The sequence below is a fragment of the Lepisosteus platostomus genome, chromosome 4, assembly GCF_059453375.1.
Source record: "Lepisosteus platostomus isolate fLepPlt1 chromosome 4, fLepPlt1.hap1, whole genome shotgun sequence".
NCBI lineage: Eukaryota > Metazoa > Chordata > Actinopteri > Semionotiformes > Lepisosteidae > Lepisosteus > Lepisosteus platostomus.
The window spans coordinates 25,344,114-25,370,865 of record NC_142614.1 but is presented as its reverse complement, the minus strand read 5'-3'; the positions used below and the strand labels follow the sequence as shown (position 1 = coordinate 25,370,865).

At 37.3% G+C, this 26,752-nt stretch overlaps 1 protein-coding gene across 10 annotated transcripts in view; it reads left to right on the top strand.

Annotated features, from left to right (window-relative positions):
- tpm2 (tropomyosin 2 (beta)) overlaps positions 1-25,310 on the top strand; it is a 53,601-nt gene extending 28,291 nt beyond the window's left edge. For 2 of the 10 annotated variants that reach the window (XM_088629173.1, XM_088629179.1), the window contains 7 exons: positions 3,693-3,826; positions 8,508-8,625; positions 8,768-8,838; positions 12,855-12,930; positions 14,185-14,247; positions 14,584-14,653; positions 23,791-25,310. In XM_088629173.1, coding sequence (XP_088485299.1) covers positions 3,693-3,826; positions 8,508-8,625; positions 8,768-8,838; positions 12,855-12,930; positions 14,185-14,247; positions 14,584-14,653; positions 23,791-23,873 — 615 coding nt within the window. In that variant the 3' untranslated portion in view covers positions 23,874-25,310. Of the gene's footprint in view, positions 1-3,692; positions 3,827-8,507; positions 8,626-8,767; positions 8,839-11,066; positions 11,143-12,854; positions 12,931-14,184; positions 14,248-14,583; positions 14,654-16,699; positions 17,232-18,783; positions 21,553-23,790 lie in introns of those variants that run through there. The other 8 variants (XM_088629172.1, XM_088629178.1, XM_088629175.1 and 5 more) reach the window with 5 other exon arrangements.
- The last annotated feature ends 1,442 nt before the right edge of the window (positions 25,311-26,752 follow it).

Sequence of the window (26,752 nt, the reverse complement as noted above, 5' to 3'; positions counted from 1 at the left end):
AACTAGCCAACACATTGAGGGTGGACCTGATATGTCTGTTGTGAAGACAAAGAAGGTTCCATTCCAAAGTAAATGTGGGAAATGAACCAAGTAAGCAATAAACCTAATCAAATGAAAAGACTGGATAATTGTAATACCTTTTCATACTGGCAAGTCCTGACACTTTTTACTGTGTAGTGTTTGTAGCTTGTTCTGTACATTCAGCATGTGGTTATTTTCTAAATGGGTGTTTGAGATCCATCTTTAAAATGTAAAGATTTTAATCTTAACTGGAATGTGCTTTCTGTACATTTTAAAGATGTAGCCTTACTAAAGCGCACTTGCAAGGCAGTAGGCCTAAAACACTTGTGGATGTCTTTGTAAATTCAAAAGCATGGAGCACCCTCTGCGAAGGAGAAGATGTAAGGCGATGTGCTGTGAACCATGAGCAGGATCTGGAATGTGTTCTGGACCACAATTGGCATTCCATAGCTTCCCTGACAGGTCCCTCATGAATGAAGGAGATTTATAGGATTGGGCTGAGTGCTAGTCTGAGTAGCAGTCTTCTCCTGCTTGGAGAACACTGCATCTATTGTTTAGTTGGAGCCTATTGTTGGCACCGGGGCAGATTTCACTTTGGAATCCTGGAATGCGTTTTACCTTCTAATTTTGCCTTCTGCACTGCTACTCACTTGCTGTACTGAAATACCATGAACACACTCCAAACCTTGAAACCTGTCTTGCCTGGGAGTACATCCAGTGGTGACTTTATTGGCATTAACTTTGGTTTGAATCCTATTGTAAAAACACCTGCTGCGTTATAGCCCAGTACTTTCTAGTAAAGTGTCCTTACTTAACCTATAAAAGCTAGGGTCTCAGCATTGCAAATGTTTACTGGATTCAGTTGGAAATTAGTTTTCTAGCTATGTGCAGTTTTACTGTAATTTTAGCAAGTCCTTCAATTGAGCAAAAATCTAAATGTATTCTGGCATGATTAAGTCTCTAAACTAGGAAATTGCATTGGCCTCTTTTTTTGCTGTTAAATAGATTTCTTGGCCTGCCTGAATTTTTCCCTGTTCCGATACCAATGCTTGCATTGATTGCGTGTGTGAAAGTTGACTTGCTTAACTGTTGTTTGCTTTTACATGCTTTCAGGATTACTCAGCATATTGTGATCTTTTTTTAGAGGTGGTTTAATGAGTATTTCTTGTGCTATACATTTTAAGTTCCAGTGAACGTCTTGATGCAGCCTCATGTTCTGCAAGGAATACATTTACTAAACGTGGTTTGGAAATGGGTGGTGGTAAAACCTTGTGGCATAACTTTATTTTATGGTCTGTTATGCAGTGACTCATCTGCATACTGAAAGCATGCAAGAATTGAAAGAAAGAATTGATTTTATTTAAATGACCCGAATAACAAGAGTGGGAAGATAATACTCCTGGAAAACTTTCACCTTGTAGGTGAAATCTAGTGTTTAGCAGCTGCATCCTTTGTTACATGGAGATATCACTTATCTTGGTGGAAAGTACAGAAGTGGTATTGATCAGTTTTACCATTCATTTATGAATTAAGTAAATATTTTTCTGCATTTTATAGTTTGATATGGTGTTGGTGTAATATTCGTTATCACTGAGATAATGCTTTTTTCTCCAAATACACAATTAATTGTGGTGCAAGTGTTTAGGTTTTCTTTGGCAATGTTAGATGTTTAACACCTGTTTCTCTTATTGTACTTCAACCACAAAAACAAGTTAAACAATTTGAGTCCTTCACAGGCCATTTTAGGCTCACTTAATCTTCACATTTAGATGCCACTGTATATCTGTGAAATGAATTACCACTAGAAAACCATTCAAATTGCTGCATCCTGGTTGCTTCGTTTTAAGCTCCCAAAGGAAGAAAAGATAACTTCTGCTTCCCAAAGTGGGGATGATATGTATCCAAGCACAAGAACAGTAAGCCAGAATATACACAAACGGTTTACAGGCAAATGCTGTTCCATTACGTAAGAGCAAATTCCTCCTATCCACTCTCTCAGACCATAGACGTCTGCTGAGTTTCTGATTAACCATTTTATCTGTGTGGAATGAAGGGAATAGCCCCCGTTATTGCTATGGAGATGTGACGTGATAGACTTTTGAAGTTTCTCATTTTATGCAGCCTAGTGGAAAACAAGTTTTAAACTTTGATTTATATTGTTTGCTCAGGATTCAATTTTTAAAATGCCTTTTTTTACAATGACACCCAACAGTTTAAAATAGTGGCTGGACAAAATCCTTGGCTTATTTAGATATTAACAGCCAAGCAAGCTAGACTGAAGAATGTCTCCTCTCATTTGTCTAACTCAAATGAGACATGCTTTCCAATAAAGCAGCTTGGGTAATGTTTTACTCATGCTGAGATGGCAAGTTTTTCCTGTTTGAAGGAACTCAGGGTCACAAAAGAAACCAGAGCATCAAGCCCACTTTTCCTTCTTTTTGCATGCAAGTAGAATCTATGTATACAAATCTTATTTTTGTTTGCTGTTTCTGACATGTTTGCTTATCCTGATTTGCTGGTTTGTTTTTTCAGTTCTTTTCTGAAACTCAGGTTTCCCTGGTGTCAGTTGCTTGCAATTTCAGAATAACTCATTTGGAGAAAATTATCAAAAGCCTTTTTTCAATCTAAATATCTTATGCCCTATGTTTCCATTAGTTTCCATAAGTGTAACAGGTTGGTTAGGGAAGAAATCCATTTTGACTATTGCCATATAGGTGATTTTCTAGTATAGTTTGTGTTCCTTTAACCGTCGTTCACTTTCTGTAACCTTTAGAGTACATGTAATACAAATAACTTATTGGTCTAGAAATGCATGTCTTTTTACATTTGGCAGCTGCACCATCAATTTTTGAAGTTCCTGGGTTACACCCATCTGTGGATATTAGAAGCTTTGCGTCGATGACTTCTCGGTAACTTCTTGTTTCCTTATATATGATTGGTAAGATGCCGGAGAATTACTCTTGAGTACTTCTAATACCTGAACACTTCTACTTTTTTGCTAGTACAGTCCTATTAACTACAGAACTTTCTCCTTCCACTGTCTGAGGCATGTTGACATCTTTCTTAGTGAACACTAGTGTTAAATAAATATTTTACACCAGGCATTTCCCTCTGCTTGTCTATAAGATTCCCATCTATGCATACAGTACTGATGCTTAACTGTATTTTTACAGTTGTAGTGCTTTCAGAGTTGCAGTTTATTTAAATCTGGAGATTGTGGCCATTCTGATTTTTTCAGTTTTAGTCCAGATGAGCTCCTTGATTGCATTGGCTGTATGTTTTGGGTCATTGTCATGTGCATGGTAAAAGTTTAGTGTTCGGTCAGTTTAAGAATTCATTTTTGCCTCTTGTCATTAGTTTTATTAGACAAGTGTGCTAGTTCCAAAGGTGGTCTTGATTTACAGATGAGGTAATGTGCCGTGGAGAACCTGTGCTCCTTTCTATACAATTTAACCTTTTTCTGTTTGGTAAAGGTTTATCTTGGTCTCATCTTTTGATTTTTTTTACTCCTGGTTTACTTTGGTCCTTTTGAGTGAGCATAATTCTTTCTGAAGGCCTAACTTACACTAAGCACAGTCTTATTCAATGGCTCTTGGTGTGATGTGCGTAGCAGTCTGTTCAAGGCTGTGCTGGTGGGCAACGGTGTGCTGATGGTACTTGTCTGTTCACAGGCTGAGGCGGAGGTGGCCTCTCTGAACCGCCGCATCCAGCTGGTGGAGGAGGAGCTGGACCGTGCACAGGAGCGACTGGCCACCGCGCTGCAGAAGCTCGAGGAGGCTGAGAAGGCAGCTGATGAGAGTGAGAGGTGAGATCTCTTACAATGTTACTGTAAAGATGGATGTTTTTTAAAGTTATGCCAGGCCTCTTGTGCTTCCTTTGGAGCTCCTTTGAAGCCCTCCAACTAAACTTTTCCACATTTAGTTCTCCCTTTTTAACATCTGGATTGGCAGTTAGTGGGGATAAGGCATCTGAGGCTGCTCTTGATTATGTTCAGATATGTGTTCCAAAAAACTGGTGCTAATTAATTTTTTGGTAAAACCTGTTGGAAATCTGTGAGTGGCTTCTGTTAGCTTATGTGACAGACCTTGACTTCCTTCCCTTGAAGGCCACAGAGAAAACCACCAACCACATGTGACATCAGCATGCAGTGAAAGTTCAGAGAAGCACAGCATAGTGGAGAGAAAATTGCACATTTCAGAAAATCCTAATTGAGTTACTGACAGTTTCTGCTGAAAGATTAGTTGCTTTACACTTTGCTTAAACTGCTAATTCAGACAGCATTCTCTAGCTCATGGAGAACTGAGTTTTGCCTTGTGGTGGCCTGTGCATATACTCTAAATTTAATCTATTCTGCATCAGAGTGTAGACCTCACTAGTTATTACTTTGAGTTATTCCCTCCAGAGATCTAAAAGCTTACCAAATCCAGTAGTTCATGATTGTTTACATTTATTGCAGAGGCAAGCAGTTCAACTGCTTTAATGGGATTTACTACTATAAACCATTTGGTTTACCTAAATCGCATGGCCCTCAAGTGTTTCAAAACTAGACTGTGTTTGTCTCTCCACTTTGAAAATTGTTCTGAAAATCTGACGAGGCTCAAAGTTCAGTTCCTTCTCTAGTAAACACATTTCTTAAGGAATGGTAGGTAAGTAAGACAAGAACCCTAATTTCATTTCCCTTATAGTGACTTTCAGACATGAAATGTGCTGAAATATGAAATGTAAATGAGGGATTGTTAGTTTGCTGTAGTTATATCCAGATACTGTATCAGTGTTTTAGGCATGCTGTACAAACCTACTGTACTTGAAGTATTTGTTGGTTTGAAAAAGTTAATTCTCATAACATTTTCCGATTTAAGGATAAAATGTAGAAAGATGGTCATTTTAAGATAGTGAAGCATACTGCACCTGCTGACTTGCTCATTTCCCTTTTAAAATAAGCGACAGTATGTATTGCAGCAAACGGCAACAAGGGTTATGTTTGCCAGGACTCGTCAAATGTATTTGATAAGCCATCTGTGAGTTTCTGTCTTTGATGGTGTTCTGTTCTTTTTGAAAGGGTGCTTCCTAAGGAAGTTTCTAAATTGTTTAGCAGCCTTGAGTGTTGCTTGGTGATATCCACGTTGTGTGAGATGTGCTAAGGTCAGTTATGTCTGCCCTGCCTGGAGAATGGACTTGGATTGCAAAAGCATTGTCTGTGCTGCTGCTGGTATTGTAGGGTAGTATTTACACTGCTCAAACCAGCACATAGCCCTTCTAGATGTGACCAATGGAAGTTTACAGAATTTTTAATACAAGGGGGATCAGTATATGATGGTACACCTGCAGGCAAAGGTTAGATTCCCATCGTGGGTTGGTTTCAGTTAATCACTAAAGACTCACTAATAGTTCTGTTCTATTTGAGATGCTCTATATGGGAGCTAAAATTATCTTTCAGTGGAATTTGAAAACTGAAAGTCAAAGTATCTTCTCAGTAGTCATATACTGACAAATGAGGTGATCCAAGTACAGAAAGGGATCATGTGGTATTAATTGCACATGGCACTGGTGGGTTTTGCTTTAGTATATGGGTTTAGGGGTGAACAAGATGGCTTTTTCTTGCATTTACCTAATACTTTCAACCTACATGAATTGAAATAGCTAACAATTAAAATATAAGGTGAAACGTGACTATGAATTAGAGAATGTCCAACTGGGTTTAGTTGTCAAATGCAACCAGTTTGAATGGATTGTTGGTTGCTTCAGTGGAACCTTTCAATGAAACCTATTATTCCTTTGAGTTATTCTTTATTCCTAAATGAACGGTTTGTAGTTGCTGGTATGTTTTTTGTGCTAATTTGCCTATTGTACTGTAACTGGTAAATGTGGGCTGACTCACTGAGACTGAATATGTGCAGCCTGAGTTGTGATCAGGTTACTACGTTTTGCAAACCCAGTGTTAGTGCAGATACCACTAAGAAAGCTAAAGCTTTTTATCAGTATGAAAAAAGTTAGTGATGGTTTGTGGGCTGTTCTATGTATTTTATTGATCCATAGTTCCTAATGGTAATTTTTCAAAGCATGTACCTGCTTTGAGGATAGGTTGCAATAAATATGAATTGCAATTCTATATTTATCATTGAGATGTCATTTATTTTTATATGCAGGAAATAGAGGGGCATAACTACAATATTCAGTTAAGTCAATCTGAATTGCAAATTGAGATAAGCACAGTCTGGGGGACACAAGGGTATGAATTGCACAAATTACTTGGTTTTCAGGTAGAATGTTCCCTTGAGGATTAGAAGTTCATCCAAATTTAAAAAAAGAAATAGGTTCTTTGCTCCTGCTGCTGGGGTAAAGCCTCAGACTCAAAGGTTTCAATTACATTATGTTTGCATTTGTTTTACATCTAATTAAAATGTCAAGCTGCAGCACTGGAAAGGCCTTTATGCAGCATTTGGAATTATCACCATTTCAGGCTCCTAATCTTGGTGTTGCCGTTATTAACCCAAGACTCAAAGGGTCTACTATGAAGTGGCAGGGTTGGAAAAATTAGTTTTGAGTTTATCCTGTGTGAAAGAATCTTTGGTGTGCCAGGATTATTAATAGCAAAAGCTATGTGAAAACATCATATAAAAATAGAACATTATCAGTGGATGCTGTGGTAGTAACTGCCACTTTTCATTATTGCACTTCAAGTAATATTGAGACTAGAAATCCAGTGGATTTCTGTGTAGTTTTCTGGCACTTGCTGTATAAAAGGTATTTAAATTGGAAAGAAAGGTAGAATTGGTTTCCTGCTGAAAAGATGAAATATAGTGTGTGCTTTGTCAGTTGTTACTATGGTAACAGGCTACACTGCGGACAGAGTGAATCATACAAATTTGTCCTGAAGAGGCATCCAAATATATTTAATAAATTCAGTAATTTGACTTTGGGGCTGTTCAGTTTGAGTACAGTAAAACATTTTAACCCTAAATCTTGTCTCAGTTCAGGCTTTCTTGAAACCTTTTATGATGCATGTGTTGTCTGGATTGTGGGCTACAGCCTTCAGCTACTTTCTGGACAGAGTGAATCATCTTTGCAATTTAGTCATTAAAAGGCAGTTAAATACTGTAATGAATTCATGTTTTGAGTTGACTTCTAGTCAAGTAATTTGTGTGCTCTACTAAAAAAATTGGACTCTTGTCACCTGACCTTGGGAGCTTAAAGTTTTTGTGGGCTAACTTATGAACCTTGACTAGCTAAACATATGATAATAATAATTAATAATCATAATAATTGCTTACTGGGATGATAACATCCTTGACTTTCTTTTGTTAAACCCCAAGTAACCACTTAACACAAGTATCAGGTTAGTTTCAATACAACATAAATTTGCAACAGTACATTGTGACCAAAGTCTTAGTTGTATTTCCTCCCCAAATGTAACAATCACTTGCACTTTGAAAGGGTCATGTAGCACCTAACTGAAATTTTTTAAAAATCTGAAATTGTCCAAAATGCACTGCTTCGTGACTGAACTTGGTATGCAAACTAATTCTGTAAATTCTCAGTTGAAAGTATACTCTCTGATCTTTTAACTTTCTTCATCTTTAAGTTCTGGTTTTAGTACTTAATCTTAGATCAGTGTACTTGTTTCCCTTTGCTCTTAACCTTTCTGTAGGCAATATGAACACAATGCTTTACCTGAACAATGTTAATGATGTAATTGCTGTGTAGTGTACTGTTCAGTGTGGTCATGTGATCAGGCAGATCAATATCTTATTGCTCAATGTTTCCTGCTGCTTGAAACCCAAAGTTAAGTCTCCTTACCAGGGTTGTATCCCCATATGACTATATAGTCCACAATCTTTCAAAACAGAAGAGTAGAGTTTGTTTTAGGGCCATTTTCACATCTACTTTGGGCAGACATTTAGGTGCATGTTGAAGGTTATTTTTTAAGTCTCTAGTCTTTAGGATTGTAATTAATTGACATCCACCGAATCAGCTCTGGAACTTTATCTTCAGTAATGTGCAAAGCAGTATACAGGATATAAGAAGCTCGAAACACTATCATTGCTTTTTTCATAATTTACCTCATGTATGTTTTACTGTAGGACTGTAAAAATGTGTTCACCTAAACCAATTGAGTAATGGTGGGTGTTGGTATTTACGATCTGTAGAGATGTTTGTAGCTTAGGTTTGCCAGCAGATTTGGAACTGATGGTAGCGGTACACTTTGAAATTAATGACAACTGTAGGTATTTGTAGTTATTTAACACTGTAGAACTGAAGAGATTTCCAGAAGCAGTTGAATCCTTTTCTGCTAAAGAGAATTAAATGTTTGTGGAAGCCTGCACTCACTGTTAAGCTTACACAGCGTCCAATATATTTTGTTAATTTGGAATTAAATGCTTTCCAAAATGGGAAACCAAGTTTTAACAACTTTTAATAAGGTGGTGGGATGTCAGGTTTTCATGGTATGTCACTGGAGGTTACTTTTTTGTACTTTTTTTTTCTAGAGGGATGAAGGTGATTGAGAACCGAGCAATGAAGGATGAGGAGAAGATGGAGATTCAAGAGATGCAGCTCAAGGAAGCCAAACACATTGCTGAGGAAGCTGACCGGAAGTATGAAGAGGTGAGTTTGCACCTTTTATTACTGTTTACCTTTAATTTTTCTCAATTACAACAGAATTCTGAGTAAATGATGTTACTATTGGAAGAATGAATGCATTGTCAAGGAACTGGGATTTGAACTTGTGTGCTTTGCCTGATGGCAGGTGGCTCGCAAGCTTGTGATCCTGGAGGGGGAGCTGGAGCGATCTGAGGAGCGGGCTGAAGTGGCCGAGGCGTAAGTTCAAGGCTCTCCTGCTGATTCCCATCTGGTCTTTAGGCTGTCTAGGCAATATAGGACTATTTTTGCTTACTTTATAGTTGAATCTGAGGGGCTGTTGATTGGCTATTTATTGCATCTTTGGGAAAACCAACTTATTTCTGACAAGGCATTTGATGGAGTAAAGAATTGCTCGTACACTCAAGCGTCCATTTTAAACGGAGTTGCTTGAACTATCAGATACAAGACCAATGAATAGTACATTCCATGACACTGATACCTTACTTGTGCTAGAGAGACATAATATCGATAAATGTGAACTTGTATGCTACAGAATCTGATTTTCAGAGATGAAATGTTTTCAGTGCAGTCTGGCCTCGTTAGTTTGAGTATTTTCTCAATTTTATCTTTTTTTTTGTGTAAGCCGATGCAAGATCAGTACACAGTAGTTCCATTACTTAGTTTTAAAGCCATACAGTATAATGTGCACTGATCTCAAAATCCTTCATAGATCAATTATTTTACATTTGATTCTTGAAAATGAACTAAACTATCTGTGATCCAAAGTGTTTTTCAAAAGAAGTTTAATTTTCTTTAATGTTCTGGTCATCATCTACCTAATATTGGGCTTTCTACATGATTGCAGCCATTTCTCAACATGCAGTTTCTCTGGTTCATGATCTATAGAGAGACAAATTGCTACATCCAGTAATTGCTGGTGGTTTTTGCACCCAAGAGCCACTGGGGCTTATTTCAATTTGTCTGTGAACCTAAAAAGAATAGCTGAAATGGCTTGATTAAAGAAATGTAATCCCTTGTCACTTCTTTGAAAATGTAAATTTACCCATCCCTTAGAATTCCTGGTTTTGTGCTTCACTGATTTATGCTTAACAAAATTGCTGTCACTGTATAACATTCCTGTTTTAAGTCAACATCAATAGGTTAGTGCTGTATATGAAAACTGACAATTGTGGTGTAGCCTACTATAAGACTTGAAACAATTTGGACATGAAAAGAAGTTAAATTCTGTGGCACTGCTGAAGTTTTATTACTTGGCCTCACATGACAGTGCTGGGGCTTGCAGTTGATCCAAAAATTAAAAACTCGAAGTGGCTTACCATGGAATGGAATTTTGAAATACAGCCAACCAATTCTGTCATTTTTTCCTTTGAAATTTTCAACAGTTAAGCATTGGAAGGAAATAAAAGTAGACCCCTGTTTTGATTAAATAAAAGCAGACTTGAATTTAACAGTTGATCTGCATTGAAATTGCTCAAGTGAGGCATCTAATCTGTAAAGATTGCCGATATTTGAAGTGGCATAAGCAGTGCTGGTACTATTCCTGAATCAGTGAGAAATGGCTTAATGTATGTTTCCTGATGGCTCTCAGTTATAAATGTATCTGTAATAGCTGTGACCCCCTGTAGTAAGTGCTTCTAGGAGTTTCTTCCCCCACCATCTGGGACAATAATTCACATGAAATGTGCAAAGACTGATAATTAACCTCTCTCAAGTATTCAATATGTACTCATTGCTGCAAAATTGTATATAATACAAATGTTACACATTGATTTGAAAAAACTTTTCATCACTGGTTGTTGTCAGGTGAAATTGTTTAGAGGTGCTGCATTCTGTCTTATTCTAAATGAACGAAAATTAACTTGGGCTTTTCTAATTTTCAAATTGTTAAAAGTTGTGAAAAAATGCAATTTAAACCATTTTTTCTTGTCCCCAATTGTTTTGTGACTTTGGCTTTTCCTTGCCTTTACAAAATTAGTTGATTGAATTGAACTTTGTTGTAAAAGCTAAAACAAGTTGTTTTATTTGCATGGACATAATGGAAAGGAAGCATTATTTCCCCAAGTTATGCATGTGTTCTGTGGGGACTGCAATGAATCCATTGGATTTGTTTAACTTCAGTCATGCAATCGTTAACACCATACCAAAATTCAGAGGTCATCAAGGGATTGTACAGAAGAAATGTCTTTTTCCCCGCTTCTGTTTATTAAAAACTTTTGCTCTCCGGACAGTTTTAATAGAGAATACCTACTCTTTAAATCTGAATAATTAATATGGTCATTCCAGTCCCCGATTCCTTCAGGAGAGCTAACATGCAAGAGATGTTGGATACACTAACTGCAGCAGGGCACTTGGTTGTGTTCTCTTCCCCTTTTGTAATGCATGCCTGAATGCACTACCCTGGGATTTGCGTTTTGCTGCTCCCCTTTTGCTGTGGACTAACTCAGTCGAGTGAGGCAGCTGGAAGAGGAGCTTAGAATAATGGACCAGAATTTGAAATCCCTGATGTCCACAGAGGAAGAGGTACTGCCCAACTCTAGCACAACACCTCTGTCACTAACTGTTCCTTTTCTCTGACGAGTTTGGTTTCCTGCTTCCTCTTCCTTTCATGCTACTGGTTTCCTGTGATTGAGCCCCCCCCCCCCCCAAATAAAAGCAAACCTAACTTCCTCTGCAGTTCGCCATCTCCCCTCTTGGATTTATGTTGATTCTTTGGCAATTGCTTGCTTTGCTGTAGCATAATTGAGGCTGGACTTCAATGCAATGGAGGCCCATAGCAAAGAATCTTAGGCAAAGGATGACTCTGGGTGCGAAAGTCTTAAGTTCCTGTATGGTAAATTTTTTATTCTGTATTGCATCTGTAGCGGAGCTAGTGTGGTGACGTCAGCGCCCTCACTGCGTGTATCAGGGTCCTCAGCTGCCTGGGCTGAGGGAGGTCTTCTTTAGCTCATGCGGGTGGTGCCCTGTTGCGTTACGCCGGAGACGCGAGTTCGCGCCCCAGGTGTAGGGGCCGGAACGGGCGGCGGGGGTCACGACCCTGTGCGGAACCGTGACTGTCACACATCTTCAGAAATGCATTTCCAGATTAACTGTAGGATAGATATTTTTGGCTGACATTTATCCACTTTGATAAAGCTTTTCGTATCTCATGTGATGCATTCAACAGTAGCCCAGGATTCTGTTAGTACCTATGTGACAAAAGTATGCAAATATCATGGCGTGGTGTGACAGATGTTCTGTGTGGTCTCCCTTATTCCAGTGGTCTGGGTTAAGTGGTGGTGATACTGCACGGCGGAGCCCAGTATTGATCTAGCCTTTAAGCAGGAAGTCTTGTGATTCTTGCAACGTAGGAATGGCCATTGTCAGAAGGTGTTGCATGAACATTGGTGTTGCTGAGACCAGGGTTGGAGTCTTTAAATGCCAGCTTAACTCAAGTTGTGTAAATTGCTAGTTTCTCTAATGTGCTGCTTTTGGGTATTGATTTCCAATTAACATGATGAAATCTTTCAAGAACAATTGGTCAATTGGTTATAATGCTTTAAATGTATATAGCGCTTTTCATTCTTAAGGAGCCCTTAAGGAAGTTCTCTGCACCACACAGCAGATCTGTTAAGAGAATAAATTGATTCCAGATTTGTAATTGGCCACAGCGCTGGAGTATGCCTCTTGCTTGAAAGGTGAGGTGGGATCTTTTAATGGTCAAGTTGCCAAAATGTTGAATTCATCTGTCTCAACTGAAGGAGTGTACCTCCTACAGCAGATTTCCAGGTCACCATACTGGGGACAGAGCTTTGAAAAAGTCTTGTAGGGGGAAGAGTGCAACTCACTGGTCCTCGAATATCACTTGGAGCAGCAACCTGGCTTTCCTTGGAGGTCTCTCATCCCACTACTGACCAGGTCCAGTCTTGCTTAGCTTCTAAAATGTGATAAGCCACAAGGTAGTAGCCTGCTTCTGATTTAATGGAAGCAAACAAATTTATATTTTTTCCCACCAAGAGTCATCAGCTTTAGTCTAGGTATTTGAGTTCCTTTTAAAGTTACCCTAAACCTTTTAGAAACCTTATTCTGTTGACCAGGTAAGTTAACAGTGGATTTTGGGTTTCCCTTTGTTGACGAGCTTTCATGGCCAGTACACCTCAGAAATTGCTATGGGTTTCTTCGGGCATTCACTGCTTTCTCCATCTTCTCGTTCCTTCTCTCTTCCTTCCCTGTTTTCACCTTTTGCTGTTGTACAGTAAATCTGGTGACCTAGAGGAAGAATTGAAAAATGTCACCAACAACTTGAAGTCTCTGGAAGCCCAGGCTGAGAAGGTAGGGGACAAGCTGAGGGGAAAAGTCTGTGCTGCCACAGAAAAGGCCCCATCAGCCTTTTTCCAGATATCTTGCGGTTTTTTTTTCTGGGGTGAAATGTTCGGTTACGTTTTGGTCTAGCTGACCCCACCACAGTTGCAGATTCTGAAACTGAACACTGATTAAGAAACTGCTAAGGCCTTACGGTTTTAAAAAAAAAGGATTAGTTCTAGCTTCCCCCCCCCCCCAAAGATGTTTTCTCTTTCCCTTCCATTTTGGAAAGTACTTGTTTTATCATGAAATACGACAAGACTAGTGAACAATCGATATAATAAGGACAAAGTAATGAGTTCCTTATGGGTTTTATGAATGTTTAAACTTTTATAAGAAAATATTTAACCTAGTTGTCCTGTGCGACTGACAATTAACAAATGCAAAAATGTTTAAAAGCTCATTCTTAAGTGAGATTCTTTGTCCTTTCAGAGGGAATCATTCTGTATTTCTGAGGCATTAGTGTTTGGTGACCTATTGGGGAAACTACTCCTCTTTGCTACTCTGTGAAATCCGTTTTTGTACCTTTGTTTTAGCAAAACATGATACTCCTCCTCTGTTCCCCTAAACCTGCTACTTTGCTTTAGTGTTGCAAATCTCTCACCATTGCCTTTTATTTTTTCATTCTTTACATTACAATGAACTGTTCTTTGTGTACATTGATACCTTCTTGGGTCTGTTAGTACTGTATATGTGCATACATTTGATAAAGCTGGTCCAGGCATTTACACTGTTTACAAGAGTCTTTGCCTTCAAAAGCTAATATCCTATGGTTTGGGCAAAAAGCCTTTATTGTTGAATGAGCAGTATAATTGGGGCTTTCAGCTTTCTGCTAGATTCAACTCTCCCTTTTAAAAATAAGTTATCATATTAAAACCTTTTAAACATTGTCGAAACAGTCTTTCTTGATGCATTTATTATAAATTGCAGTGTTCGGGTTGTCTGATGACATACTATTAAAATTATCAGATTTAGAAAATGAAAGTTGATTGTGCTTTTGAAAATGCTCAACAGCAACACGTTGGTGGCACATGAAGTTAGCAGTATGGAATAGCGCAAGATGTAGAAATGCAAGTAATTTGGCTAGAGTAAACATTGAAAGCTAGCAGTCCCAATAATGTAATTGAAAGTAAAAGATTAAGGAACTTTTTCCACCAGGCTTCTCAAGAATGAAGGTTTGTCTCATCTGGGGAGATACCAGAAGTTTTCTTTTCTCTTTTATAGTATTCGCAAAAGGAAGATAAATATGAAGAAGAAATCAAGCTTCTAACAGATAAACTCAAAGAGGTAGGAAACTACAGTAGTCAATTTTAAAAACCTGTAGTTTTCTTTTGCATGTTTTTTTAAATATCCATAGGGATATTAAATGAAATGTGATCTTTATTAAACTTATTGCATTTGTGTTAATTATCATTCAAGTTTGGGTTTTATTGTTATATAAAAGCTGCAGTAACGTGAATGTTCTGTCTTCATTTTGCTTTTTGGATTTTGTTTTGCATTTCTTCTTTAGTGCATTTCTTTGGGGGGGGCAGAAAAAATGAAATGGTCTTTTGTGCTACTTGTACATTTCCATTTTAGTTCATTTTTTTTAGTTTAATTTCAACTTGTTCTGTTTTTTGCTAGGCTGAAACCCGTGCTGAGTTTGCTGAAAGATCAGTAGCAAAACTTGAAAAAACAATTGATGATTTGGAAGGTATGTACTTTTCCCCCATTGGTTTATTGTGCCCTTTTGCCCTATACACTTAGAATATTAAATATTTAAGCTAGAGTGCTCAGAACATATTCGTTCTTTAAAACAGCTTGAATTTTATTTTTGCTGATGCATGTTCTCCATGGACTTCTGCACTTTAGGTCGTGTTTCTCAAAGATCACTTATCCAATTGTTTGCCTAAACATAATCATTTTTGAGAAGTGGGGATGGAAAAGAGCTACAGTAGGTTAATGTGCATCTATACTACTTTCACATCAAGTGTTTACATGCACAAGAATTTTGCTTTAGTGTTCAGGTCCTAATTTGTTTACACAATCCTACCGTCTTTGAACAAAATGATATGGAACGTTTTCATGCAGGGCTTGCCAAAAACATTGCCTGTATTTACTTTCACAGCTATTCATTGTGGTGATCATTAAACTTATTAAAAAAAAATAACCATCACTAAAGAGCAACTTGAAAACCTCTAGTTGCAAGGGAGGAAATTAGGAAATTGTATGGAGAATCTCGACAAACTACTGTTTTGGTCGAGAACTATAGGTGGTCTATTCCTAGTAATCTGCAAAAATCCAAAGAAAAGGTGCTGTCTCAACTTTCATTCACCTTTCCAATATTCTAGTATAAAACTCAAACACAGAAGCATAGTGTCAAATCTGAATTTACAGCTTTTATAGTTAAAAGAGAAGACATTTTGTAAATGATTGTATGAATGCTTGTTATAAACTATAACATGAATGCATTTCTGTGTTATAGTTTATAACAAGCATATTTGTTAGTGATTCTTCTAAATGATAAAATTTATTGCACTAAACCGGATGCGGGATTGTTTAATTTCTGCATGAAAACTAGTACATTTAGGTAAGAAGGGGTACACTTGTCAGGACCATTAGCTAAGATTTTAGAATGAAAATGTGATGCTTTTTTTTTTCCTTTGAGCATGTTGTAACTTATTCTTAGGTGTGAGGTTTCCTGACTTTAAAAACCTGTCATATTCTTGCAGGTTGTTCTGTCCTTCCATAATGTTTGCGGTAGCACTTAATCACTTCTCTTGAATAAGTTTCCTCATCGTTATGTTATGCTGCACTGCATAGTGCTTTTGTAAATGGAGTTGTATATCTTCCCTTAAACCTGAAGTCTTTTACTTTGTTAAAATGAAGAAATGTGTGACGTTAAGGTATAAGTATTTAACCTAAACAAATTAGATGGTAAATATCTGTAAATATTTAACAGATTACAGGTATATTAAGATTTTTTTATCCTGCAACATGCTCTGAAGTAAAATTTTGAATATTTTTTAGTCCACTTAATTTCTTCATAAAAATATCAGTGTGCCCAACTTCATGATAGTTCTGAATGCTTATAACATTCAGTTCTGTGCTAGTGTAGTTGAAGTAGATTTTCATTCGCGGACTCCGACTTTTAAAAGCACATTTTAAGCAGACATTAGAATGAATTGACTTTTCTCCTAGAGATAAAGTTAAGGAATTACAGAAGGTGAAATCTCTGAGGAAACCTGCCACTTAGCTGCTTTAATTTTCATTGTTTTTAAAGGATATTTTATCCAAGATGATAGGGTCAAAAAAAGCATTTTGTAAGGAAGTCCCCATTGGAATTTGTCTTTAAATTGTTGGTCGATTAGTATACTATCATGCATTAGTTATTCAAATTATGTAAATACTGTGAATTTGATCAAGCATTCCCACTTTTAGTCCAGTATCCACCAATTAGGAATCCTGCAGGTTTGAACATAATCTAGTTTAGCTTCTCTGGTTATTACAGGTTGTGAATGTGGGGGGTGAGTTCCAGCAGTAACTGAGGAGTGCTAAAATCCATGGTTTCCATCAACCATTTCAATTGATTTTGCATCTTTAATCATTCTTTTCTTCCTTTTTGTCCATAATTGTTCTCCACTATTTCACTTATTTTTTCTTTCTTCACTTTCTGGTATCTCCTGCCACTGTCAATGCGACTCTCATCCCTTGCCACTGTCCTGTCCCTCCTGCTCTGCTTTGCCCTGGGATTCTGCAGATGAAGTGTACTCTCAGAAGCTGAAGTGTAAAGCCATCAGTGAAGAACTGGACAATGCTCTGAATGACATGACTACACTCTAAAGGGCTTTCCTCTCCTTCTCACATCTCTTGCCTTTTCTGTTTCATGATCAGTTGTTCCTTGGGGAGGGGGGTTTGTGCTCCATCTTTATATACTCTATTATTCCTTGAGTGGCTTTGCAATTGGTGTCATTGTGCAAGAAAATTTAATCTCAAACCCTTTTGCCTTGTGAATTAGGTGGGTTGCTTAAAAAGGACACATTCAGTTATTCAGCTAGACTAGTTTGTCAAAACACTTTACCAACTACACGAGCATCCCAGGTTGAAGAAAGCTGGCAGATAAATCAACACTTGATTCTCACCAAAAAAAGCAGTTAAAGAAAAACCTTGTTCTCATTAATGGATGATTAGGAGAGACATTAGTGCTGGAAAAAGGTGTAAAGATATTGTTTCTCAAAACACTTTCAATGCAAGTGTTCCCCCCCTTAATTGAGAGCTTGGCATTAAATAACTTTAAAGGAACAAGTAATAGGTTTATTCCATGCTGAAAAAAAGAAGAAAGAGAACACAACGTTTCGGCCGTGGAGCCTTCTTCAGGTCAATAACTTTGACCATTGTTAGATTTTCATAGTTATTCCATGTTCTTACTCCGGTCATTCAATTCCTTTAAGAAAACACCAGGTTGTTTCCCTAGCACTGAACCCCCACCTCCAAGGAGCTTACCACTTTCTTAAAGTTTCCATTGATAGACTTGACAATGTGGCCAGTGTTTTTTCTCTCAGGTGCTGTCAACATTTTGAAATGGCCCTACAGCTTTAGTAAGCAGCTTCCAAAGAGCCTGGACTGCACCTTGTGTTGCTAAGATTCATATTCAGCTCCTGCTAAGATGTGAGAATTACCACAATTCCATCATTGGATCTCAAATGCTTCAGTGTTTTTTTTACTAGAATTTTGTAGTGGCACAAGCTTTTTTTTTTAAAGCTACTTCTGTGAATGAATGTTGACAGCTCTTGAGCTAAATACCTAAACTAGGTAAATTGTCTCTAATTGTCTCACTCCCTTTAATTTGCCTTTTTTCTGTAATAAACATTTCAACCTTTAATTTTCTCTGCTGTTTTAATTAAGATCTATTTCCACCTTTTTCTTTATTCTTTGTTAACTTTCAGAATGCATGCAAAGCGACCTTGGAATACAATAAAAGACAATGGGTGTGATATGAGCACAACATTTCATAACTAAGCTTTTGGAGTTAATTTGAGAAAAACATGCTGTCATTTAAAGTGAATATGATCCAGTTTTAATTATTTGCTAATGTTATTGTGGTTTAGTGACACTTTGTAAATCTTGAATACATTAATACAGACAGTAATACATATCTATATACCATGTTTTAATTAAACTATTTAATTATACATGGATACTTTTTTTGGTAAACATCTTAAGACATTTTAGACCCCAAGAATCATGGGTGGGAGGGGGGGTTCTGCAAATCTATCCAATTTTGCCATTTTAATAAGTTTAAACTCCCAGAAATAAGAAACCTGGGGAGTAGAATGAGTATTGGGCACATCTTTGAAATTAAAGATTCCTTAAGCGGTATAAACTGCACATTTATAACTGTCAGTTTTTGAATCATGAAGACATTATAAGTGCAACCAACCATAGAAACGCACTTTTCCAGTGATGGCAAGGCAGCATTATTGAAATAGCAGTGGATTGCCAGTGACAGTGTATTAAGTTTTAAATCAAGCAGTAAAAGTTGAAATGGTAAACTGCACCATTCCTGAGGAGTGGCACTGTACCATTCCATTCCTGTGACTCCATCTGTGTCATCTGCCTCGTGTATTGAGCTCTGTTTTTTCCTTTTCAACTACTCCTGGGGGTGGTTTAGTTTTAGAGGTGGCCTGGAGGAAGGGGGGTTACTCATTTTCTCTCATGCTCCCAGTAACCCTGAGGGTTTGTCTGTTACTGTCTGTTGATGTCCTATGATCTGTTTGCACTAACCCTGCCCTCTCTCTTTCTGTCTTCTCTCATTGGCTGTCATTGGTGCTGCTGTCGCTGCAGATCGTTTCCACAAGGAGGTGGAGAAAAACCGAATTCTGAATAATGAGCTCAGAGTTGTGCTTAGTGAGCTTAACAGCTGATGCAGTTTGATGGCACTAGCTAACATAGAAGCACCACCTGCAGAACCTGCTTTTTCCACAAATTACGGCTTCTGACAAAACTTTGAATCCTTTCTTGCGTGATCTTGTATTCCCTTTTGTCTTGAAAAGTGGTCTTCACCTAACAGTTCTGGGGCTTGAGAAGCTAAAATGCGCTTGCCAATAAAGTTTTTTATGAAGTACATGTTGCTGCAAATGCATGTCAATTATCACAGTTGAAGTGTAACTGGTTTTCATCAACCTGTTGGGATTCATTTCACTGCAAAAGCTACAGGAAGAGTGTCCAGCTTGGGTTCTAGAGAACCCCAGTCCATTTATTATAGTTCACTCTAAATCTGATATTTAATGGATAGCAACAGTTTAAACTTATGATCAAGTAAGCAGATGTTTCACTGAAGGGAACACTGATCCACGAGGACTCAATGGTATTCTGTTTTTTGTTACAAATTTCAATTGATCATATTTAATTGATATATTAAATTGTTTAGAAATTAAACTTGTTGGATTTGTGGATTTCTGGCACCAGGGTTGGAGAACCCTAGGTGCGGAAAAACAGATTATAGTGAAATTAAAAATTTCTGCAATTGACTTTGAGCCCAACATCTACAAAATTTTCTATTGCTCTAGCTAAGTGCTGATTTCTATCATTAGGAATGTGAATGTCTGCTTAAACTGAAATTGGGCATTTCCTATAAAAAATCCTGTTTGGCAACACGGGCATTTTGAAACAATGCAGCTCCTATTGGACAAAAAATTTGATTTCTTCTACAGGAAATAAAAATTGATCTAAAAAAGATATGAGTAAAAATGTACACCCCATCCCTCCATGTTTTAGCTATGATACAACAAACACCTATCCAGTGCAGCAACAAGTTACACCATATTTGTAAAACCAAGTCCCCAACCCCCACTTTCTAATATGGGCCTTCTTTGAACTGTCCTAATTTCTTACCTGTGACCTGTGGTCTCCTCTAAACCTGTGATGTGCATTTGCTATTTGTGCCTGCACTGGACTCAAGACGAGCAACAGATTCATCCATCTGAAGTCATTGTAGCTCATCAGGACTCAAGTTGCAGGCCCCTATTGGGCTATTTTTCTGCTTTTGCCAAGTTAGCTCACTTTACCCACCCCCAGACTCGTACTTAATAGTTTTCTTCAGCTAGAGGTGGGTGGTGCAAGACCTAATAAGCCACCTACTTCAATTTGTTTGATTTATAATTGCTTTGCTAATTTGGAAAATTTGAATTGCTTTTCTAAAGCTCGGTTTCTAATTGAAAAATGCCTGCTAAATCTGCCGGACTCCAGCCTCCAAGAACTGGAGTTGCCCTCCTTGCTTTAGTTTAAGGTTTTAAGTGCACATCCATTTTAGCAACAGGGTACGCATTCAAACCAGCCATCCATTTTAACTTGAGCAGAAATGTGGTCTTTATCTTATCCTGACCATTTAACCTGTATAGGCATCTGAAGCTTTGCCATTTCATTCACTAAATGAATTGCAGTCTGCTGCAGTTTTATGTAGTGAAGAGTAATCCCAATTTCTTTATTGCTAATTTTTTCTGGGGTCCAGAATTTAGCCACAAAATTTGTGTGCAGGAAATGCTGGACATTGATCTAATTCCAATTTCTTCTTTGGGTACAGAAGTGGCTGCATTTAATCTTTCAACGGGCCCTAATATTGTCACTCATCTAGTTTAAGTGTAATTACTCACATGTATTTACACCCATTTTGGTAGAACATTTTAAGTTTTAAAATCTGCTCTTTGCACCAATTTCAGACATAAAACCCTTGTTTGGTTAACTTAACTGAAGGTTCATACTTTCCAAAATGCAAATTACATAAACCATGTATAAAGCTTGTATGGGTTCAAAGTTTGTCAGAATAAGTAGTTCTTCATGGGTCACACTTAATGCATATGTGACATCTAATGTATGTATGACAACAATAGTTATAGTATCAATCTTATTTCAGCAGTAACTTGTTAAAACATCTGAAGTAGGTTATTTTAAAGTCATAGGACACCTGTGAATATTACTATGGCATTTGTTGTGCTCTTTTTACTTGCACCAAAAAACTTCAGATTATGCATTTAGCAGCATGTTTAAATTCTCCCAAATCGAGGGTAGCAAACTTAAAGCTGTTATCTTGAACTATAAGGAGTATGCCTTGCTTTGATTGGAACAATTAATCCGCTTTTTGAAGTAGTGGTCAAGGTTCATGCATTCACACATGGTAGCTGAAGGATATAAATCCAAGTCTGTAAAACAGGTCCCATCTTCCTAAATGCCATAGCCTGGCACTGGTTTCCAATGACTGCTTTTTCTTCTGCCCACTGACAAATTTACAAAAACAGTGAATTTAATTTCTAACAATCTGCACTACTGTTGACTGTTAAATAGAATATTTAACTGACTTAGTGTACAGCGTTGCTTTGTACAAATAGCATTTAATTAGCTCTTGGATACGTTTTTGATAGCTCATTGATAGTGTGCTTACAGTTACACATATAAGGACCTACAAAGTGGCTGCTACTAAAAGTGATTGCTCACACGTAGTCTGAGCCTTGGTCATGTCACCAGCCAATTCCTCAAGCAGCAGAGCACAGCACAGTCTGATTGATCCTCACCAATAGTCTTGTGATTTTGGTAAGGGACATCTTTTCCAGTTGGAGTTTGATACTGGGCCATTTGGCCTGTGATGTTCAAAAACAAGTGGATCAGAAGCATTTCCCCCTTCGTATACAGGGTTCATAGATGCCAATCGATGTAAAACACAAATAGGTTTTCCATATTTGTTGGGCATAATTTTGGTAATTCTACATGAAAAATCTTAAATGTAGTAAAATTATGCAGTGAAGAGCTTGAACTTTTAGAACTGTACGGCTCATCCACAAGAATGCATCATTTCTGTGGTGGGGAAAAATGAAGCTTCTCTTTCTCATTGATAAAAGATTAACAAAACGGTTATTTGACTTTTAAAATACTGGAAACTCATGTTACATGTGTAAAATGCTGAGGACCTCTACGTTTGTGCAAAAATGATTGTTCTCTATGAATTGTACACAACTCCTGCAATAAATCGGTAGGACCAGTATTTAATGACCCTCTTCTATATTTTACTACTTAGTGAGTACATGTATAGAACCCTGATGTAATTTACTATTAACACTACTCTAGCAGAACAGGGGCAGTGTAAGTCACAGAGTGGCTCAGTAACAGATGGGGCCCTTGTGATCATGCTTAGCTCAATACAGCTGTACTTTTGTAGGGCCCTGTAGGTATCAGATTGAATTGTTTAACAACTCAGTGCTTTTAAATCCAACAAAATGCATTTTTCAGCAAATCTGCTGCATTTTTAAATGGCCACATATCAATATAGGATTTCATTTTTGTCTAGACTTCTTACTAAATGGTACTCTTCCAAAGTTAGTTTAAGGGGTGCCAGTACTTTATATTCTGTACATGAATGTTTATAGTAGAATTCAACCTTTGGTTTTATGCTTTTATATAGAGCGGGTGCTCTTTAATTTTCTGGGAACCAGTCTAAAATGTATGTTAAAGCAGCTTGATATTCACAGAGCATCAGCTTTTGGTTTTAAGGTAGAATGCTTTGGGCCATGCCATTTGTGCTATAAATAGTCTGTTCTTTGTGCCTGATTTTACCTCCTGTCAGCAAAATGGTGGAATACTGTTCCTCCAAGTACAGTATGAATATACTGTTATGTTCCTTAAATGGTTCTAAAGTGCTTCCATTCTCAGTCCTTCTGTTCCTGAATGAATTCTGGTATAACTTGAATTTCCACAATGCACTGTTGTGATTTGTAGGAAGCCACTAATTTGAAAATGGTTGACCATTGACCAGGTGTCAAAATCTATAAGCGAAAAAATAATTGCTAGAACACATTTGAGACCATGAAAACTTGAAATAATCCTGAAGACTCTCACCCTGGAAGTCCTTGTCAGAGAAGTCTGCTCTACATATTTTTTTTTACCTGTTGTGTCCTGTCATTACTGGTAAGCTATCACCTGTGAGGCTTGCTTTGGGAGAGGCAGGTTTACAAAAAGCTATCCATTGCTTTAAATTGGCTATTTTAATGTACTTTCTGATAAAACTGCAGTTGCATTAGATTACCCTTAACAGTTAATATTTCACATTCTTGCTTAAACAGCCAGTCGCAATTTAAATATTCTTCTTCTTTTTAAGAAGTTCAGGTGGGTAGCTGTGTCAGTATGCGTAGGCTGCAAAGGAACAAGTAATAGGTTTATTCCATGCTGAAAAGAGAAGCAAGAAAACGCAATGTTTCGGCCATGGGGCCTTCTTCAGGTGTGAAAAGGCCCCTCACACCTGAAGAAGGCCCCACGGCCGAAACATTGCTTTTTCTTGCTTCTCTTTTCAGCATGGAATAAACCTATTACTTGTTCCTTCTTCCACTTTTGGTGTGCTTAAATGTCCTGCTTAAACTAAAACCCAGGCCTTCTGTGTACATGTTATTCAGTAATAAAGCAAACCTCAAGGACTTCAGCAAGTGATCAACAAACCATAAAATTTACTTTTCTTCCAGCAAGTACTCTAGGCTTTCAGATTCCCAGAATGATTGTTTTCCCCTTGTCTTTTGGAGTATAGTTCAAAATTGCTCGTTCTTAAATGACTAGATGGGCTGCTACATTTAACATCCAAAACATCCTTATCTTGTACACGTAATTGTGAAGGCAAATGAGTTTATAAGTGATTTGGTATATGTGGGCAAAAAGAGTTTATAAGTGGTTTGGTATTTTGAAAATTTCTGCAAAGTCAAGCCAGCTCTGAAGTTGTAGCTTCAGCTTTATGAAACTAATCCATAGCCACATGGGTGATGAAGTAGTCGGCAGCCAAGGCACTTACCTTCAATTCTTTTGTTTTCCTGTTAATAGAGAAACTGGCCCATGCCAAGGAGGAGAACCTAGGCATGCACCAGGTACTGGACCAGACCCTCCTGGAGCTCAACAATTTATAAAGTGTATGCGCTCAACTTGGGAGAAATGAATGAAACAAAAAGCTTTATAATGGGGCCAAGAGCTCAGTGACAACACAGCCTACTCCCCTCCAAGCATAAAAGCTCTAAGAGGTCAGCCAAAGTGAGAAAAACAGTATTGGGTTTGTAATTTTACAATCGGATTTTAGGATTGGCAAGTGAAATTTCTAAATGGGTGGTGAATTTACAGTAAGTCTTATTTTTGAAGTTAGTCCAGGATTTTTTTTGTTCTGTTTGTGTCCTACTGTTTTGAAATTGCAGCCATGTATGAGTCCCCCTTTTTTTGCTGATAATCATTTTCCCAACAAGCTTTGATGTTAATTTTGAACCAAGAATTTGATTCTTGCTTTAATGCCAAAAGTGACATGTTAGTGCATCCTTTGGCAAATCTTTTATAGAATAATTTCTAGAACTATAAATTGCTTTTGATTAATAATTTGTACAATTTTAGTAACTAAGTTTTCATAGTTAAGAATTAACCCATATAGGATTATGATAGTTATATTGAGTTTCCTCAAATGTCAAATTGCAAAATGCATATTGGACCTCTGCAAAGTGAGAGGCCTATGACCATCACTTTTCTGATTTGGATGAATTAAAGGGAAACTTAATAGAATCAAACATCTCATTTGAATCAATATTTCAGAATCTTAACATTTAACACGAAATGCACTAGATTTCTAGGGATCCTATTGATTTTATTTAATCCACTTCTTATTAGGCTTAATTTGACAGTTTAAAACTATGGTACATCAAAGCTTGTTACAAACTATAAAGGTCTTAAACAGCAGAAAATGTCTTAAGACTTTCATTAGTATTCCCTATTTTGTAGTTTTAAAATGAATTTATTTGCAGAGTTATTTTGGTACTAAATTATTTTCTGAAGGGAATTTTGAAAAAAAAGGAAAAGTTCTAACTGCTTAATTTTTTTTTTGCTAGTGTTTTGTGGTTAGCTGTTAGATTCTTGACCTGCAAATCTAGAAGATTGTTTTCCTTTTACTAGGTGTTGTGCATTTAAAGCCTTTTTTTTTTGTTTCTGCTCTAATTTGTCACATTAAGTCTATTGATGCGCTTAATATTTTTAGATGGATCCTCTTTTGAACTTCCCTTCAGAAAACAGCAGCAGCAAGAATGAATTGTTACAAAATAGTAAAAATATAATTTTGGAAAGGGTCACTTTTTGCGATTTAAAAAACAATTCAGGTCCACTTAAACTGTAAACAAAATTGTAGTGAGATTTTTCTTCTGTGACATCTAAGTTTTTAAAAACTGTTTTAAAGTGAGAAAATAGCTTGTTTTTAAACAATGTATGATTTTGCATTGTACCCCCTCCTTCCCCATGCCCTCATTTAACAGCTGTGTATCCTATGCAATTACCTGTGTAAGCTCTTTGTTACAATAAAAAATTTGAATACACGAGTTAGTCTTCAGTTGTCACCTAACATTCCACCCTTTTGTCAAATGTGCTTTACAGTGTTACAGAGAAACGGTATGCATGCTCACTGTGCAATTCTAAGTTTTATGCACCTTATTCCAGTAAAGATCATTTGTGTGTTCTTGGGTTGAAATTCCCTTATGGTCTTGTAATCTCAGGTGTTGCTTCTATTTTGTCCCCCCATTTTCTGTGGAGATTCCTAATAAGTCTGCCATTTCTGAAACTGTACATGAAAATTCAATGTACAAAACCAGTCTCAGATGACCACTGTGATGTATTGAGGGCATATTGGTGTCCTTACAGACCATGTGTTTGGAAAGGGGTGAATTTATTCATTAACTTTAACAAACCTTGTTTGGATGCAGTTCCACAGATTTCAAGTGTTGATTTTGTATTTGCAAAAATTTAAATGTCCTCAAATGATGAGGCTAGAGGTGCAGTAGTGGTATATTATGGATAAGGATGTGAATAATGCAAAGTACCGTCTCCCTAAAAGAGTCAACGGTCAACAGAAATTGCATCAAGATTCAAGACCAAATTAATTTGGAGCCCAAAAATAGAAACTTGCGTCATCCATTTTGAGAAATTGTTCTCCGTGCAGGAGCGTTGGTAAGAAATACATGCATTAAACACTAAACATCTGCGGTACTTCCAGAGACTACTAGAACATACGTTTTGGTAGCAATGAAGCATATTTGTGACAATACTGCAAGAATCTTGGTAGCAATGAGAATTTCCTGTATTCGTGGCTTAAGTCTGTCCTCGGCTAAAATGACTAAATGACATTGTTTTCCAGTTAATAGATCTTGGCATCTCATAGGTTTTCCTTCTGGAGTGATACCTGGGAAGTTATATGCACTGTTGGAATTTTCTGATAATGAGAAGTTTTTCCTGTAGTGATTCCGTGCCTGTACAATATTCATAGTATTTTCCCAGGGAGAAATTGTAGTAGCTGGCACGACAATGGTAAAATAGTGTTCAATTTAAATTCCTTGTAGATGTACAAGATGTTCCCTGCGAGTTGCAGTATCGGCTTCATGCTAAAATTAACGAATTAATTAAAAAACGAGCTGATTTCCTTTAAGCTAATGGGGTATTTTCAAAAGCTTTCTAAACTCGGTGTATTTCTGTTTACCATATGCTGTTTGCTTGGCTGCTTCAGTTGTGTGAAGATATTTTCTGAAGAACTTCACTTTCCCGTTTTAACTATGTATATACAGTATAGCAATTTGAAATTTTGAACTAATCTATGGAATATGAATCGCCCTTGGCAAATCTGCCGAAATTGCCATTGAGAAACAGGTAAGAGACCTTACATTTATTACACCAATCTGAATGTAAGAAGGGGAGGTTCATTTTCCAAGACTGCTTTATTTCCCCTTAAGGCTTAGCATACAGTACTTGCCTGTGTTACAAGATATATGGT